This window comes from Barbatula barbatula (genome assembly GCF_947034865.1).
Source record: "Barbatula barbatula genome assembly, chromosome: 12".
Taxonomy (NCBI): Eukaryota; Metazoa; Chordata; class Actinopteri; order Cypriniformes; family Nemacheilidae; genus Barbatula; species Barbatula barbatula.
The window spans coordinates 12366389-12384372 of NC_136775.1; the positions used below are offsets into that span (position 1 = coordinate 12366389).

General features: G+C 39.1%; 2 protein-coding genes across 5 annotated transcripts in view; one reads left to right on the forward strand and one right to left on the reverse strand.

Moving 5' to 3' along the window:
* ddr1 (discoidin domain receptor tyrosine kinase 1) overlaps positions 1 to 5394 on the forward strand; it is a 31347-nt gene extending 25953 nt beyond the window's left edge. For 2 of the 4 annotated variants that reach the window (XM_079470524.1, XM_079470523.1), the window contains 7 exons: positions 111 to 224; positions 848 to 1134; positions 1276 to 1403; positions 1921 to 2118; positions 2201 to 2465; positions 2549 to 2698; positions 2794 to 5394. In XM_079470524.1, the coding sequence (XP_079326650.1) occupies positions 111 to 224; positions 848 to 1134; positions 1276 to 1403; positions 1921 to 2118; positions 2201 to 2465; positions 2549 to 2698; positions 2794 to 2934 (1283 nt within the window). In that variant the 3' untranslated portion in view covers positions 2935 to 5394. The remainder of the gene's footprint in view (positions 1 to 110; positions 225 to 847; positions 1135 to 1275; positions 1404 to 1920; positions 2119 to 2200; positions 2466 to 2548; positions 2699 to 2793) is intronic. The other 2 variants (XM_079470525.1, XM_079470526.1) reach the window with 1 other exon arrangement.
* Positions 5395 to 5452: 58 nt separating this feature from the next.
* Positions 5453 to 16846, reverse strand: flot1b (flotillin 1b). Its single transcript, XM_079470163.1, has 13 exons — positions 16666 to 16846; positions 15826 to 15880; positions 15042 to 15117; positions 9130 to 9220; positions 8913 to 9056; positions 8642 to 8761; positions 8458 to 8553; positions 8223 to 8375; positions 7862 to 8043; positions 7718 to 7763; positions 7501 to 7638; positions 7248 to 7412; positions 5453 to 6641 (listed from the first exon to the last, which is right to left on the reverse strand). Exons 2-13 carry the CDS (start codon positions 15866 to 15868, stop codon positions 6618 to 6620), a joined length of 1278 nt encoding a protein of 425 aa, XP_079326289.1. The 5' UTR covers positions 15869 to 15880; positions 16666 to 16846; the 3' UTR covers positions 5453 to 6617.
* Positions 16847 to 17984: the final 1138 nt, after the last annotated feature.

Consider the following 17984-nt stretch of genomic DNA (forward strand, 5'->3'; position numbering starts at 1 on the left):
TCTTGTTTGTTAATCGTCTTGTGTGGTTTGGTTGTGGCGATTTTGCGTCGTGTCGTTTTGTGGTGTGTCTTGTGGTGTCGTACCATTTTTGTGGACTTGTGGATTCCTAGCTCTGCTGTTAAACAATCCAGCCTATCATCTCCTCCTGTCTGACCTGACACGTGTCCCCAACAGGCTGACAAACTGCCACAGCCTGCAAGAAAAGCCCCAAAACCTATCCCAGGGTAAGAGATAGGGGGTTTACATTGCCCTAAATGGGCAGGGGGTGGTGCAGTTAAAGTCCCCAGAACTCCTTAAGGTAACAGCTAGGGTTATATAACAGGCCAGAACAGCAGAGATGGTTATAAATATGTTCATAACAGTGGAAGTTGGTGTTTGGATGAGCCTATGGGGAGGAGTATGTTAGTGTGTTGCAGTCATAAAGCGCTTTATGAATGTATTTAAAGGGACAGTCCACCCAAAAACTTCTGTCATCATTTACTTACCCTTGTGTTGGTCCAAACCCATATGATTTTCTTTAATATTTTATACAGATTTCAAGTATTCATGAACAAGAATAGAACGGATTTTAAGAACAAGAATTTTGGTAACTTCTGTCACCATTCGCTTTTATCGTGATGAATCCTATTGTGTGACATGGAAAAATAGTTACGAGTTTGCAACAATATGAGGGGTAGTAAACGATGAATTTTCTTTTTTTGATTAACTAACCTTTAATGTGTCCTCTCAAATCTGTTTAAATGTTTAAGCGCATGTTTGCAGTTCATAATTACTCATCAATTTAAATGACTCAAAAGTTTTCTGATGTAACTTTACATTTTTCTCACTTTACTTTTTAATCTTCCAGCATGTGCTATTGACATGGTTGATAAAGGTCTGCCCATTCAGGAGGGCCCGCCTCCTTACCCTGGAGCCCCGCCCCCTGGTCTTCATTATGGGGAAGCATCGGGAGGTGGGGGAAGTGTTCCTCATTATGCAGAGGCTGATATCATCAGTCTACAAGGAGTTAGTGGAAACAATACGTATGCAGTACCTGCTCTCTCAGCCACTCCCACCGACTGCCCACCACTGCCCGAGTTGCCACGGGAACGGCTTATATTCAAAGAGAAGTTGGGAGAAGGCCAATTTGGCGAGGTACAAGCTTTGGCTTAGATAAACATTCTGACTACGCCTTTTCTACCTTTAGGAATTCTTCATCCACCGCCCTTATTGTATAGCTAAAAGTAAACGTATATTCCCTTAATACCTGACTGTTCATTGTGTGCCACTGTTTAGGTACATTTGTGTGAGATTGAAAACCCCCAGGACCTGTCCAACCTAGAGTTCCCATTTAATGTCAGGAAAGGGCGGCCTCTGCTGGTGGCTGTGAAGATTCTGAGGCCGGATGCCTCTAAAAATGCCAGGTGATTTTACTGAATGAGTGGCACAGATGTAATTACATTGTTTGGTTAAAATATTTGCATACAATATTTTACATTTATATAAAAAGAGAATTAGCAGAAACTGATACATTTATGAAAAATCATGTTTTAATGTGCATTCCAAGTAATATAAATCAAACTGCAGTTGTGTTGTTTTGTTTAAGTATTAATAACTAAAAATAATACAGCTAACATAACTTAACATTGATTTCAATCTTTGACATGACTTAACTCCGTCAATATTAAAGACATCAAGGTTATATTTTCACTGAATGTGTTTCTTTTATATTATGCAGAATTATTTTATTTAGAAAACAGGAAAACTCAAAAAATGAGTTTAAGTGACTCACAAACAATGAAGCTTACTTAAATACTTCTTAAAAGTGTAAAGCAATAGCAGCTAGACTGTGTGTCTTATGCACAATAAACTCTTTACTCAAGGCATTATAATGTTCTGACTTCCCTTTCTCTCCCTCACTCTTATCATGCTCTTCAACAGAAATGACTTTCTAAAGGAGGTAAAGATCTTATCTCGCCTGAAGGATCCAAACATCATCCGTCTGCTCGGTGTGTGCGTGAGCAGCGATCCACTCTGTATGGTCACAGAATATATGGAGAGCGGAGACCTCAATCAATACCTCTCCCAGAGAGCATTGCTGGACAAGACAGGACCTTTACATAACACACCCACCGTCAGGTACACAAATCAAACTGTGTACTGATATTCCATTATTATACAAATGCGTTTCTAACATAAAAGCTGGATCTCTGTGTCTCAGTTACCCAGCTTTGATCTCCATGGCGAGTCAGATCGCATCAGGGATGAAGTTCTTAGCGTCCCTGAACTTCGTGCACCGGGACCTGGCAACGCGAAACTGCCTGGTTGGGGGAGAGAAAAGCGACGGGGAGGACAGAGGAGGGGAGCGTCAGATAAAGATAGCTGACTTCGGAATGAGCAGGAACCTCTATGCCGGCGACTACTACAGGATACAGGGCAGAGCTGTGCTGCCCATTCGCTGGATGGCATGGGAGTGCATTCTCATGGTGAGATCACCAAATATCCAAAAAGGATATTTCATTTCTGCACATACACATCTACAAATGTCGATGGTTTTTGTTGTGTGTAGGGGAAGTTTACCACAGCCAGTGATGTATGGGCGTTTGGCGTGACGCTGTGGGAAATGCTGAGCGTGTGTCAGGAGCAACCGTACAGTCACATGACTGACGAACAGGTCATCGACAACGCTGGGGAGTTCTTCAGAGACCAGGGGAAACAGGTATGCGTGCTTTTAAACACACACACACACACATCAACACTTACAAGGCGAACACATACATGGTCTCACTCTCTCTCTCTCTCTCTCCATGTCAGGTGTACCTGGCTCGCCCGGCCGTGTGCCCGCAGGGTTTGTACGAGCTGATGCTTAGCTGCTGGAACAGAGACTGTAAACTACGGCCTTCTTTTGCCTACATTCACTCCTTCCTCACTGAGGATGCGATGAACATGGTGTAAAGAGCTAGAGAGAGGACACAGAGGATGGATGAAAGAATGTGTGTGTGGACCACAGAATGGTGGTGTGTTTTTACGCAGACACGGCTAAGCACTCTTATGTAAATTAGTGTATATTATGTTTGTGGGTTGAGGCGAATAAAACCGCAGGTACGGTGCCCCTAAAAGACCCACTTTTCACCTCTTCTCCTGAAAACCCTTAACTTTTATAGCAACATTTTATCCCTTTATTATCATCTTTCCACTTTCTGTTCCCCCACAGTTAGCAATCGCACCATCATTCCACTGTATTTGGTTTCACAGATATTTCCTGTATGACTTTCTTTCTTCCGCAGAACACAAACCAAGATATTTTGAAGAACGTTGTTAACCGGCCCCCATTTGCCACTTGCATTGGTTTTGTGTCCATACTGTAGAAGTGAATGGAAACCGGTGCTGTTCGGTTACCCACTTTTTTTTCAAAGAAAGAAACTTTATTTTTTTGTGTGCTGCGGACCTAACCTACTGCGGAAGTCACAAAGGTTTGAAATGACAAGAGGGTGAGTAAATGATGACAGAATTTTGGGGTGAACTATCCCTTTGAGAATCAAAATGAAACATGGACATTCTGAGGTTAAGTTTTTGGACAGAAAACTTATTCAGTAGATTTTGGGATAAAATGTTGCTTGTCATCTGAACCTTAAATTCTGATTCTCTGAACTTACTGCTAATGAATCTGTTCCTTCATTCCCTGAACACTGAATAGATTTCTAGACATAATCATAGTAACTGGTGGAGGGTTTTGTAGCTATAGGTGACAGGCAGCACAACATTAGCTCTACAAACTATCCATTTACTCAATTAAATGAGCAAAATGTTACATAGGCTACATGGTATATAATGACAGAAATTGTGATTTCTTCTTTTAAACTTTCATTTTAAATAATTAAAGTGAATACTAACATTTACGGTCTAACTTTTCTACCATTTGTGGTGATGGCCAATTTTCATGGCTTCGGCGGAGGGTTATTTGCATACTTATTAGAATAAGAAATACTCGCATATCGTTTTTTTAATAAGTGATATACATTTTTTATTTTTAATCATTTCAAGGATAGAATATCTTACAACATGTCCTAACCAGACCTGAAGCCAACCATCTGTACCCCAAGCAGTGTGAAATGATCCCAAATTCAGTCTCATAGAACTGCACATTTAAATATTGAATGTGGTCATGCACGTGTTGGATTCAGTGCGAGAAGATAAATTGCTTGTGACTGGAAAGTCTAGGTTAGGACAACTGTTATGAGGCATCATAACCATTCTGACACTTTCAGAGTTAATGCAGCCACTGTGGCAAACTGAGGACATATTTAAAGTGTGTGAACAGACAGGAGGACTTCTAAGTGTACTGTAACTATGTGCAATATGTCTGACTGACTTACCTATCACATGGCTCTGTTTAGATTTACATTTGTGGCTCCACCCCTGTCTGTCTCCACACAAATGGTACCTTACTCTTAAATCAAGGTCATCTGACTAACCGTAGGTGTAAATGTAAATGTTGGGTAGTCATGATGACTAGAATGATGACGGCAGAAAGTCAAGTATATTGTAGACTGACTTTAACTCAACTTCATGAGTAGATCCTAAACTTGAATACAAGAAAATTCTAGGTTCAACTAGAGTTTGGACGCAGACGTCTGAATGCCAGATATGGTATCTTTGGATGTATTGTATTGTAGTTTAACGCATTTGAAAGGACTTGTATTCTAAGTATGTAGAGAGAGAAAGAGAGAGAGAGGGAGAGAAGGAAAACGACATGTAATGTCACCCAATGCCCTTGATTTACTATGTAAACTCATATGGCACATGCATAGAAACTCTGACGTGATGTCTGGGTGCACATCTTAAAGTTACAGTACATAATCTTTACAACTGGCTGGTTGTTGGTGTTAAAACAGTCAGTGTTACGAGTTAAAAGGAATTGAGGGTATCCTGTGCCTCTGTGTAAATATTGTCCATGCACTTTCAAACCTCAAGAATTCTGAAAGACTCCGTTTAAGAGTAAAAAGGTGGGTGTGTAAGCGGTTGAGAACAACAGAGCCACATAAGTAAGCCATATATTTACTGTAATATACTCGAGAATGTGATTCACAGATGGTTGTGTTAATATGCCGACTATGCTTACTGAATGACATTGAACCTTCTTCGGTACACTGAAGCCCTAAACCAAACATTATATTTTTATAAACAGCATCGGGCGTGTTCTGTCCTCGGCTATGTGGCCTATTTGTGTTTCGTAAAAAATGTAAATAATTCATGGAACATAATTTTCTTCAATAGTATTTGGTATCTTGTTAATCGGGTTTGTCTGTATATGTATTACACTTTCTGCTTGTGTTAGTCAATGCCTGTCTTGTCCATTTTTGTAGGTGTTTTAATAAATCTTTTCAAATAAAATAAAAATCAGGTGTTTGTTTTGGTGTGTGGATGCTGTGAAATGATTTACTAAAGTGTATTGAATGATTACAGCACAGACAGTAGTTTACTGTTTATTAAATAGAACATACAATCATATGTACGTATCTCCTACTGGATATATATAATCAATGGTTTAAAGGTGGAAACATCTATATCTCCGTTGAACATTAAGGCAAATGTTTAGTAAGGAGCCGTCTCAAGATTTAACATTCGAATACGATTTGTTTTTAGAAAGTATCTGATGGTACATCACAGTGATATCACTGAAACTTGAATTTAGATATTAGTTAGATTCAGTGAGAAAGGTGCTCTTATAGGCACTTTGTAAGGCTGCATAGGTTACACTAAAAAACTGTAAAAATAAAATGAAAAGATTAACTTAAGTCTTTTGCACCCACTGGAAAATGAGATGAAACTGCCATCGGTTTCCATGGCCACAGAGACAAGACTGTGGCCAGCGTTGAAAACCTAACCTACTTTTCTTCTTTTTCCTGTTTGTTCATCAATCTTAAAAAAACAATTGTATCGTTCACGAGCATCCCACCCGCTCGCTCACTTTTCAACATGCTGTAAACGTCCCTTTACAGACCACAGAGACTGAAGAGTAACTAAAGCCCATCCCAACAATAAAGTATGTCAGTTTTCTTTGATTCTATAGAAAATATCTATAGCCAGTTACCTTGATGATATATTTTCCTCACAGCACTGAACATCTAAGCAGCTAGTCACATAGAGGTTTAAATGGCAAGAAGATAGCGTAACATTGTTAGGTCTTGACTTTGGAAAGATCTGGATATGTAAGGCAGCATGCACATGTGCCATGGCTTCAGCAATGCACTTAAGGTGAACTGTCATGCATTAGTTATTAGTTAAATGCACTTTGGCTTTGACAGAAACCGAGCAGAATCTACAGACATGTAGACGGAAATAAAAACTATTCACAATTGAAAAAACGATATTGTTGTGTACTCCTTATCTACCAATAAAGCATTTTACTAACTAGCTTATAAAATGATTATACAAAGTCACTTCACGTAAAATCACATTTTACACAAAACTGAGTGTAAAAATCAAACGTAACATAGTAGTGAACTACAACAAAATAACTAAAATGACATTGACCTTCCAGGTTCAGTATAAACACAGGCATGCGTTCATGCACACAGACACAAAGATCAACATCACAGCTGTTTAAGGCTCCGAATTGCTCTCCAAGAACTCCATTAACCCATACGGGTTAAGGCACCCTAGAAAAAAAGACAAGGAAACCAGATTTACTGTATGTTGAGTAGAAGCGTAGAAGTGTGTTTCAAAAGCACGCATTAAAGTATTCATACTGACAGCAATTGGCAACTAAATGTAGATAAATAACGCTATATATTGTCATACTGGTGTTTATACGGCAAGAAATGCTGAGTAAGTTTAAATGTGGAATGGTCTCTTAATTTGTTTCCACGGCTGTATATATATTAATGAAAATGATTAGAAAAGGAACATTGTGGAAATCATGACTTTATTATTTAAAACTACATTTTACTCGGTTCCTGCATTAAAAATGTTGAAGCTACTTGTTGACAATTTCTGTTTTATTCAGATCGTTTTCTACAATCCATTTCAATTGACAAAAAACATGTTTTGTTTAAAGTCTTGTTTTTTGACATAATAAACTAATCTTAACTTGACTGATCGTTGATGATTGATGACATTTGAATGTGCAGCGATGCAATGTTACAACAACCAATGAGAATGCAGACAAAGGCTCATGTATCCCTCCCCTGATACAGCTGGATAAGGCATTCAGGCAGGAACATCTGCTAGCTATCAATAGTACCAACAAGTAGCCGTGTGATCACCTGTGAGATGTTTACTCCGGTCAGTTTCTCCACCGCGGACGGCAGGCGAGTCATAATTTCCAGTATTTCTCCTGTCAGCTTAGCCACACCCACTTCTGACCCTCCGCTGGACACCATGGTGATCTTCTGGGCTCCAGAGAGTGGCCTGCTGATCTCCTCTGCCATCTAGAAGAGTGGAGGACGATCTGTTCTTTAACATCATTAAACCCATCTCCCCTTATCACTGATCTTACTTACTAATTGATGGACTTACCAGTGGCAGTTTCTCCAGCAGCATATCCACCATAGCTCCCTCTTTGTACTCTTTAAAAGCTTCAGCCTTTTTGACCATCTGCTCAGCCTCAGCACGGCCCCTCGCCTCCAGCGCAAAGGCCTCTGCCTCTCCCTTCATCTGAGAGATAAAATAAGACACAAAAGGAAGATATAGTACTATTTTTATAAACAGTAACATTCAATGTCACCAAACTCACTCTGATGGATTCTGCCTCAGCTTCTGCCTCCATGATCAACTGAAGTCTGTCAGATGAGAAAAGATGAGAGGAAAATTATGAGATTTCTTGTGCTTTGGACCTCACCTTACTATATGTGTTTTCTGTTGCACGTGCTGTTCTCACCGCGCTGCCTCAGCGATCTTTTCGATACGGTATCGCTCAGCCTCGGCCGGTTTCCTGACCTTGGCTTCCAGTTCCTTCTCCCTGCGGGTGATTTCCTGCTCCTGCAAGGTGATCTGCTGCGTACGCTCCACAACCTGAACCTGCATCTTTTCCTCCTCGATACGCTGCTTTGTTTTAGCCACCTATTGGGTGAAAAAAGGGAAAAGCAGACTTGATGTGAACAGGGAACAAATCACACATGCTGTTCAATTTCAAGTGTTTCAATTCAAAGTGATATCCGGACGTTAAACTTATTGTCGCAGTTGGTAAGGACAAGAATTTACATTACAAAGATTGCTTCTCTGTAGGATGTCAGTAATACCTGGAGCTGATAGGCCATTTCAGACTCTGCCTTCTTAGTGTTGACCTCAATGTCGTAGGCTGCTTTCTTCAGCTCAAAGTCTCGCTGGGCTTTAGCCATCTCAATCTCATTCTTATACTGAGCAGAGACCTTCTCCTGCATGGCATAAGCCTCCTACACATACAAACACACACGTTTAGTTTTGGTCAAAACCAATCGACACCAACAAGATGTAAAAGAGTTTGAAACATCTGACCCTCATGACAGCATCTCTCTTGAACTGAGCTTCACCGATACGAGCGTCTTTTTGCACCTGAGCGGTACGGGCTTTACCCAGCGACACAAGATAATTCTGTGCGAGAGAACAGGGTGGTTTTTAACTTCAGGATATGTATACATATTAACGTGTGTTAGGGAATGTGAGGAGCTCAAATACACACGTGATCGTCATGAACATCCTTGAGTGTGTAGCTGACCACACCAATCCCCATGTTGACCAGGTCAGAGGATGCGACCTTAAAAACATGCTCGGAAAACTTTTTGCGGTCCTGGTAGATCTCCTACAGAGAGAAGAAAAAGAGTTAATGATAACTTGTCCTCTTTAAAAACAAGTCATGATCTTGAACAAATCACAACTGATTAAGCATTAACAAACAATCTTTAAAGCATTACAGTATCTATTGACTGAGAGTCAGGGGTATTTTTCAGTACCTCCACAGTCAGGTGAGCAATGATGGCTCTCTGGTGTCCCTCAAGTGTCTCCAGGGCGATATTACCTATCTCAGACTCGGACTTCCCCATAAACATTTGACAGGCTGCGGCCAGCATTTCTTTATTCTGTCCCTGGATCTTCACCTGCAGAGGACACGGTAGTTCACAGACTGCAGTGCACACTTCATATTTGTGTTTTTTTGTGTGCACTACTAACCTGGGCAATGCCCGTCACTGAGATCGGTACTCCATGTCTGGTGTAGACCTTATCACTCTTCACACTCAGAGTAAAAGTATTGAGTGTTATCCTGGGAGAAAAAAACAAGAGAGTGAACAGCTGGTAAATGAGAGTGAGGCAGATATAGCAGCTGTCAACTGAAGGGTTCTAACAGTGCAGCAACTTAAGCCGTGTCCTAATATGATTTAGGGTCTACTCAAGGTTTTAAACCTGTATTTGACTCTTTCGTCCGTGGAACACAAAAGAAGATACTTGAACAAGTGTCTCAGTGGTTTGGTGTCCATTCAATGGAAGTCAAGGGGTCCAGTATTGTTTGGTTACCAACATTTTTGAAAATATCTTTTGTGTTCTGCATTAAAAAAGAACGTCATACAGGTTTGGAATGACACGAGGATGAGTAAATGATGAAATAATTTTCATTTTGTTGTGAACTATCCCTTTAAGCTTCCACAAGCCATAACATAAGACTGCAATGTTCTCAAACCCAAAGCCAGACGTGGACAACCAGAGATACTTTAATATTAGGGAAAAACGACCTTTGGAAAAACGTAACTAACTTGGAACACAATTTTGGCCAATCATATAATGGCAATGACTTCGGTCAGCTGCAGTCATTCTGAAACCTCATATCTCCATATTATTAGTCCTCCTTTATGTTTGTCACTGGGTTTTGCAAATATTTAAACAATACAAAAATGTTAAATAGTGCTGGTCAACTTTGACAACACAGTGTTCAATCTGTATTTAATCATTGTACAGTGTTTTTCAATTTACTAACTGTGAATTAGGACTTTCTGGGTTTTAGAAGGACAGCGATGTCAAGTTGCTGATTCTTGTGACACCTTTCCCCAAAAAAATTAGCTTTATTGGACATACATGAAGCAATGTGTAATATACAATATCACATAATATTACACAATATCTATTGTTAAATAGTAATACAGGTGGTAATGCCGTAAATAAATCCTACCTGTCGCTACATGGCTGTTGTTATTATTGCTTCCAATGTTTCCTCATCTGTAAGTCACTTTGGATAAAAGCGTCTGCCAAATGACTAAATGTAAATGTACATTCCACACTCTGCCTTATCTTATAAAATGCAGGAGACGATTATAATTAATCATCTTAATGCATTAATGATTTATGTGTAAGGGAAACTAGAAACTACCTAGTGTGGTCTGTGCAGGTAAACTTCACTCAATGAGTTCAAGAGATGCTCCTATAACTCATGTCTGTGCCTGTGGCCATGTTGTTAGCACGCCTGCTACCATGCTGGACTCATTACCAGTTTTAAGTTGAATCCCGCTCGGAGTGGCTTGCTTATTTTGAACCATGTTACTGTTAACACTGACACTGGGTGCGGTTTTTGACTGCTACTAAGTCAAGCGTTTCTCAAACTGTGGGGCGCGCCAAACGGGAGGACATTTTCCTTTATATGCCTTATATGGTAACGTGAGATCAAATCTTCCGGAATTTTGTGTTCATGGTTACAAATGAAATGTTTAACATTTTGAGCGGTATCTGGTTTGGTCCCATATATGTGATTTTTTCCGTGCCCCTGAGAGTGTTCAGTGACGTGACATAACTACCAGAATCAAATTGTGCTTTCGTTGTTTATTGTTTATTTTAGGTTTCAGCCATTTAAATACACATAAGCACAAGTAAAACAATACATTCGGAGTTTGTAAAATACACACTCATGTCTGTGGAAGCAGCAATAACAATCTATTCAAATATAATTTGACGACGTGTGTTATTCACATCAGACAAACATAGTGGAAGTAACTATAAAGTTTACTCTATTCTTCTCGGAGTTCACCGGGCACTTTCTTGCATGTATTTCGGGAGAAACTGATGACAGACAGAAACATGGTGACCACGAGCTCGTGCTCTACGTCGCGTTGTTCTTCGACCCATCTAACGTTATAGATCAAGTTTATTTATAAAGGTTTTAAAATGACCAAACACACTCACTAACACACTTTTGAGAATTGGAATATCAGATAGTTGATGACATGGTAAGCAAGTTTGTGAATATTTTGAAATAAAAAAAGGAAATTAAGGCGATCTGTCATAAGGTGTTATTGTGGCACGTGACAAATATGACGCGTCGCCATGGAAAATGTAACCTGGAACCGAAGTGCCAAAATAACGTGACATCGGCATATTAATTGTAACGGAACAAACTTTCATTTTTTTTCCAGATTTCAAAGTGGCACTTTCATATCTTTTCTATTTTTGAAATTAGTAGAAATTTTGACACCGCTCCACTTTTATTTTCTCTATTGTTTTTTATGTCATGCAAGTTATTATGACACAGCTGCACTTTTATTTTCATTATTTTAGAACTTTCTGTTATTTGATGTATATAGTTTGTATTTTAGATACAACTTGTTACTCTGATACTACTTGTTAGTTCAATAAATTGGAACATATAAGCTTGTTGCGCATTTCAGTAGCATTAAGTTGGGGCGACGGGGACAGGTGGGGCTTGAAAATTCCCCTAAAGTGGGGAATGACCAAAAAAGTTAGAGAACCACTGTACTAAAGGCGGGCGTACACGGTGCGAATTCTGATGGTCGGAAGATCGTATGTCCACGCACACGTCACGAGTGAGTTTATCTGAAAATCATACGGACGAGGTGATATACGACACGATTTTACGACCTGCCGATTTCCGAAGCAATCGCACAAAGTTCCGCGCCAAAAACATGGAGTCAGAGGAAGATTTGCTTTTTTTGTGGCAGCAATGGCTTGCGAAAGAATAAAAAAGAAAAGAAAAAGAAGGGCATGGCAAAGAGTTTGGCTGAAGAGCAGAGAAAAGCATGGACTTTCAGTTCTTCAAAAACAGCCGTGTATCTGTGTGCGCATGCTTTGATGTGGTCGTGGAAGATATAGCAAAGTATATAACCATAGCGTGTCACGCAAGTTTGTGCATATAGCAACGTCGTTTTTATATATTTTTTGAACAAATGTTATTGCTGGATAGTCTAGGTATAATAATTGTATACATACTGTTTTTACAGGCCAAATGTTTGATATGGAATAGCCTACATATTGTATTGTGGGAGAAAAGTGATGCAGAGTCAGCATGATGCAAAAAACTGCCTTTAGGCCTTTTGTTATATGTTTAAATCCGCTGTAAAATATCATCACGGATGACCCTGTCATGGTACACGCTGCTGGAAACATCATACAGCGCTCGCTGTTCCTGCCAGAGTTCGGCGAGTTTATCCTCTTTTTCAATAGTCTATCTTCTTCTGTGGTTTCCTAGTTCGTGATTGGTCAACTTCAGATAGATCAACAAATCGGCTCGTTCAACCGCACACATGTCACGAATTCAAACCGATAGCTCACGAACTTTTTAGACATGTTTAAAAATGTTCGGGAGGTCGGGAAGTGCTCGTAAAGGCGGGCGTACACGGTGCGAATTCTGATGGTCGGAAGATCGTATGTCCACGCACACGTCACGAGTGAGTTTATCTGAAAATCATACGGACGAGGTGATATACGACACGATTTTACGACCTGCCGATTTCCGAAGCAATCGCACAAAGTTCCGCGCCAAAAACATGGAGTCAGAGGAAGATTTGCTTTTTTTGTGGCAGCAATGGCTTGCGAAAGAATAAAAAAGAAAAGAAAAAGAAGGGCATGGCAAAGAGTTTGGCTGAAGAGCAGAGAAAAGCATGGACTTTCAGTTCTTCAAAAACAGCCGTGTATCTGTGTGCGCATGCTTTGATGTGGTCGTGGAAGATATAGCAAAGTATATAACCATAGCGTGTCACGCAAGTTTGTGCATATAGCAACGTCGTTTTTATATATTTTTTGAACAAATGTTATTGCTGGATAGTCTAGGTATAATAATTGTATACATACTGTTTTTACAGGCCAAATGTTTGATATGGAATAGCCTACATATTGTATTGTGGGAGAAAAGTGATGCAGAGTCAGCATGATGCAAAAAACTGCCTTTAGGCCTTTTGTTATATGTTTAAATCCGCTGTAAAATATCATCACGGATGACCCTGTCATGGTACACGCTGCTGGAAACATCATACAGCGCTCGCTGTTCCTGCCAGAGTTCGGCGAGTTTATCCTCTTTTTCAATAGTCTATCTTCTTCTGTGGTTTCCTAGTTCGTGATTGGTCAACTTCAGATAGATCAACAAATCGGCTCGTTCAACCGCACACATGTCACGAATTCAAACCGATAGCTCACGAACTTTTTAGACATGTTTAAAAATGTTCGGGAGGTCGGGAAGTGCTCGTAAGGCACTCTGCTCGGATCGTAATTCCTCGCACTTGATACGAGCCGCGACCATACGAGCATACACGATTTCCACACGATTGAAAAAAATCGCATGCGAACTCGTACGACAGCAAAAATCGCACCGTGTACGCCCGCCTTAAGTGAACTGCTAAGTGTGTTTACTGGCACTGTGAGTAGCCCATGCCAATTATTTAAGAAAAATAAAACAATGCAATAAACTTTTATTTGTGTTCCTACAGCATTTGCGCAGAAGTTAAAAAAAATGTCTTATTATCTTATTAACCTTTATCTAAATATTGATAATAATGAAATATTCGTTTTATGAGCGCAAATATTAAAAGACATTATTATTGAGAAAATAAATCTCATTCATGTTATATTAAAATCAATAAATATTTTGCTTTTTAAAAGTTGGTTTTCAGATATTTGCATTATTAATTTTGAATAGGGGTCGTGATCTAAAATCTTGCCTACGGCACCAACAGAAACTGGGCCGGCCCTGATCCAACTAAAACCAACATACAGTTCCCAACAAAAGTATCGTTCAGTATTAGGTAGGACCTATCGTTTTTTTTAAATGCGGTCGATTCAATATCGATTTTATTTTGTTTAATATTTCCGCAAGCACTGAACATTTGTTAACGTGAATGTTAAGAGATTGTGAATCGGAACACCAGAATCGATACCCAGCCCTTGTATTAGGGCTGTCAAACAATTAATCGCATCCAGAATTAAAGTTTGATTTTACATAAAATATGTCTGTGTACTGTCCATATTCATTTTATATTTACAAACACAGAAACATACACATGCATGAATACATATTTAGGAAATATATATATATATATATTTTAAATGTTTTAATTTGATATTTTTCTTTAATATATGCATGTGTGTGTATGTTTTTATAAATACAAAATTGATATGCACAGAAGAACAAAGACATACATTATGTAAACACAAACTTTTAATTTGGATGCGATTAATCGTGATTAACCGTTTGACAGCCCTATTTATACATATGTATAGAACATATTGAAGACTAGCAGACAGGCTGTCGATTCATTAAGAGTAAATGTTGTTCAGTGTAGTGAAGCCTCTTCTCCAACAATGTCCATTAAAACCAGCCTCTCAGTCTCTCTCTCTCCATGGTGCAAGCTGCTATGCTGCTTTTAGCCATGGTTGTCGGCTTAGCCTTCAGTGGGTTTGGCACAGGATTGACCTTACAGCAGTGACTCTTGATATATAGTAAACAGACCGTATATGTAGTGCAGTGGAGAGGGAAGGAGCTGGACATCTGAACACAGCTGTTGTCCATTTTCGACACTTTGAGTGAATCATATACAAATTCATTTGCACATATCTACAAAATGGAACGGAGGTATCTCTCTTGGATAGAGACAGAGTCGAGTGGAATGTAAACCTTGGACTCTCTACTGCCAAACAGAGCTGCTATTGTTCTTACTCCGATCGATTATGAAGCCTGTAACCCCCGTCAATTTTGTAATCACATTACAAACTTACACTGCAGCACATAGTTAAACAAAGCATATCGTGCGCACGAACACGTGTTCAAACTTGAACGCGTTTCAATGGTCTGTCTTTTGTATTTCAATACATACCGCTGGATTCGTTGAATGCAGGGTAAAACAAACACTCTCCCTCCAGCAACCATCAGAGGAGGGGAGCGGCCGCAGCCTGAAACACACACAAAAGAGAGATTTTTCTAGCTTGCTGGTTTAAACCAGCAATATTTAACCAAAGAGCACAGCGCGAAGCCACTTAATGGTAATCCTTGAATCCACCGATGTTATGAGCATGATTGATAAAACACAGCAATGCCTTAGATTTCATTCAGAAACACCACATAACCACTTCCTGTGACCGCGTGTCTATCACAGCAACAGTCGACTGTTTACAAAGCCACCCTATCCATTAGTGTGACAGAGACACAATGAACCTGTGGACTTATTTTCTGCCCTCGGCACAACATAAATTGACTACTTATTGTATTAAATGTGAGTTTTTCCAGTTCATTAAAAGTGAGCTTAATGTGTAACCACTAACTATGTCATTTCTATGAACTTTGTGTCTGTTTTGACCTGCCATATAATACAAGTCACATGAATGCAACCGGTTCTGCACTTCAATGCCATTGCATAGATAAATGCAGCTATAGCAAGCAGAAGCAGTAGGACAAAGAATGTGGTCTGTACCACACCATTGACCCCACAATCAGTAAAGATTACTTGTTAAATGTTCAACCAAACAGCTCATTTACTGCAATAGTAGGAATCTGCAATGAAATAATATTGAGTTCTTTTCTCCATGTCTAAGTAAATGTAGGCTAACATCTAAAAGCTGCTCTACATGTCTGTGTGGTAATGCAGAACAGCTGCAGCATACCTGAGACCACCATTGCCTCGTTGGGACCACAAGTGTAGAACATCTTAAATTAGCTCTGAGGATAGAAAGCAGCAGTGTGTAAAAGCCTTTAGTCACATGATCCAACACATGCCGAGCAATTTTAAGAAGTGATAAACACAAATACAGCGCGAAATAATCTCAGTGGTTCAGTGGAGTGTTGGTTGAATGGTTTTCTGCTCGGTTCATTCAATTGGAGTAAATCTATTCTTGAGCACTATGCTGTGAATCTACCACAACTTGGTTCTTTGTGCAATGTATGCAAACGAAGTATTTACTTCTGACTTGTCTAAATACGACATGGATACGAAATCTGCATTCCCTGTAAGAATAGTTAAATCTCGTATATTGTATTTACGGTAATTTGAATTTACTGTAAAGCTGAACTCGGCCATTTAACCACTGAACCGCTGATCGTGTCAAATCAATGTATCAACGTTGATCAGCAATCGATGTATTTATACAGACGTGCCTTTAAACGTTTGTTAGATCACGTTTGAGATCGTTTAACTAGTGTTGTAATAAAACCGCATTACACGATAGACTACTTCCGTCAACAAGAACGCAAATCGATCATTCATCTTGCACAATTTCCTAATAAAACCTAGATCCGAAAGCGTTACTACTAACCGTGAACATATTTGCTCTTAATGTTATATTAAATGTTATATTTTATAGTTTGCAACGGAACAGGAAGTGCTCGGCTATCGCTTAGCAACAACTAAGCCACATTTGATTTCACACGACTAACGTTTATTTTGGTGGTGAGAACAACGAGTTCGCATATTCCGTAATAATCGAAATAAACATTTATGTGCTTACCGATCGCAGAAACGTGTTAAAATGAAGTAAACAGAAGTGGACTGTCTCACGCTTGTCAGCAGCAGGAAGGGCTCGTCTATCGTAATCACGCAATGTCGGCCACGCCCATTCAAAGACTTCTCAAAACTCGGTGAGCTGCCTACATAGAAAACAACTTTGTGTACTAGAATCGAGTGTGTCTGTTCAAAATGCGGTCTGTGTGTATGTTTTAAGACACTTACAGACGAAAGTAATGGGGAAAGACTGCTCTCTGCTGTGGACTGCGGATCAAGACGCCTTTTTGCTCCATGCATTCGATACAATGGGTTTAATATAAAAGTACAAAGATGGATTTGGCAGATTTGAGAAAAACAATTTAATTATTTAAAATGTCTGACCAAATATTAATTCATATTTATTTGAATCTAAAAAAAAGTATAGACATACCTAAACATCCTATATAACACAGTAGAAATAAATTGAGACAATTATAGTTAAAAGAAAAGCACAACTGGTTACAGCCAGCAGACATTTCTATTTATTTTCCTCCAGCAAATCCTTGTTGGCACTCCCTTTACCCTTCTGAGGGCTGTAAAACAAGATTACTAAATAAGCCAGGCTTATTTTGGTAAATCAGATTTATTGTCGGTCGAGTCGGTTTCATAAAGCAAACTTAAAATAGTTTGAACTCAGTTACTACAACTTAGGAAACTAGCCTGGTCGTTGCTTGACTAGAGGTCAGTTAACCCACCGTAATGGCATAATGTAATACTATATCACTTTATTCAACCTTATAAATGAAATGGAAAGTCATCAATTAAATAAAATTTAGACCACAATAATGTTGTATATTGTCTGCCTGAGGAGAGAGAGACTGCTAGTGATGGTTGTAGAGATGGGGCAATAAGCTGATTTTTGATGACAATTAAACAGGCATCATTTTTGAAGCTTTAATTTCAATAATACCTAAATATGATGTTTTTATATAATGTACTGAGGAGCCTGGCAAAATCTTACACTTGACAAACACACCAATATCAGCCCAAAACTTCTGAGAATGGGGACATGCCCAAAACAAGTGTACCAGTTTCTTCAGAGTTCGAACAAAAGGAGCAAGTTAGCACAATGTCAGATTTATATCTTTGAATAAACTTCTTTATAGGGTAAAACCTGTGTATGAGCTTAAAATACATTTCTATCACTTTATTTGTGAGAAAGAATGTTTGCTGTGGAGACCATTTTTTTCCAATTAAGGTCAACAAATAAATTATTCCAAAAGGAAATCACAGGTGGAACAGAAATCATATTCTCAAGAAATAAAGATCGTATTTGATCAATTT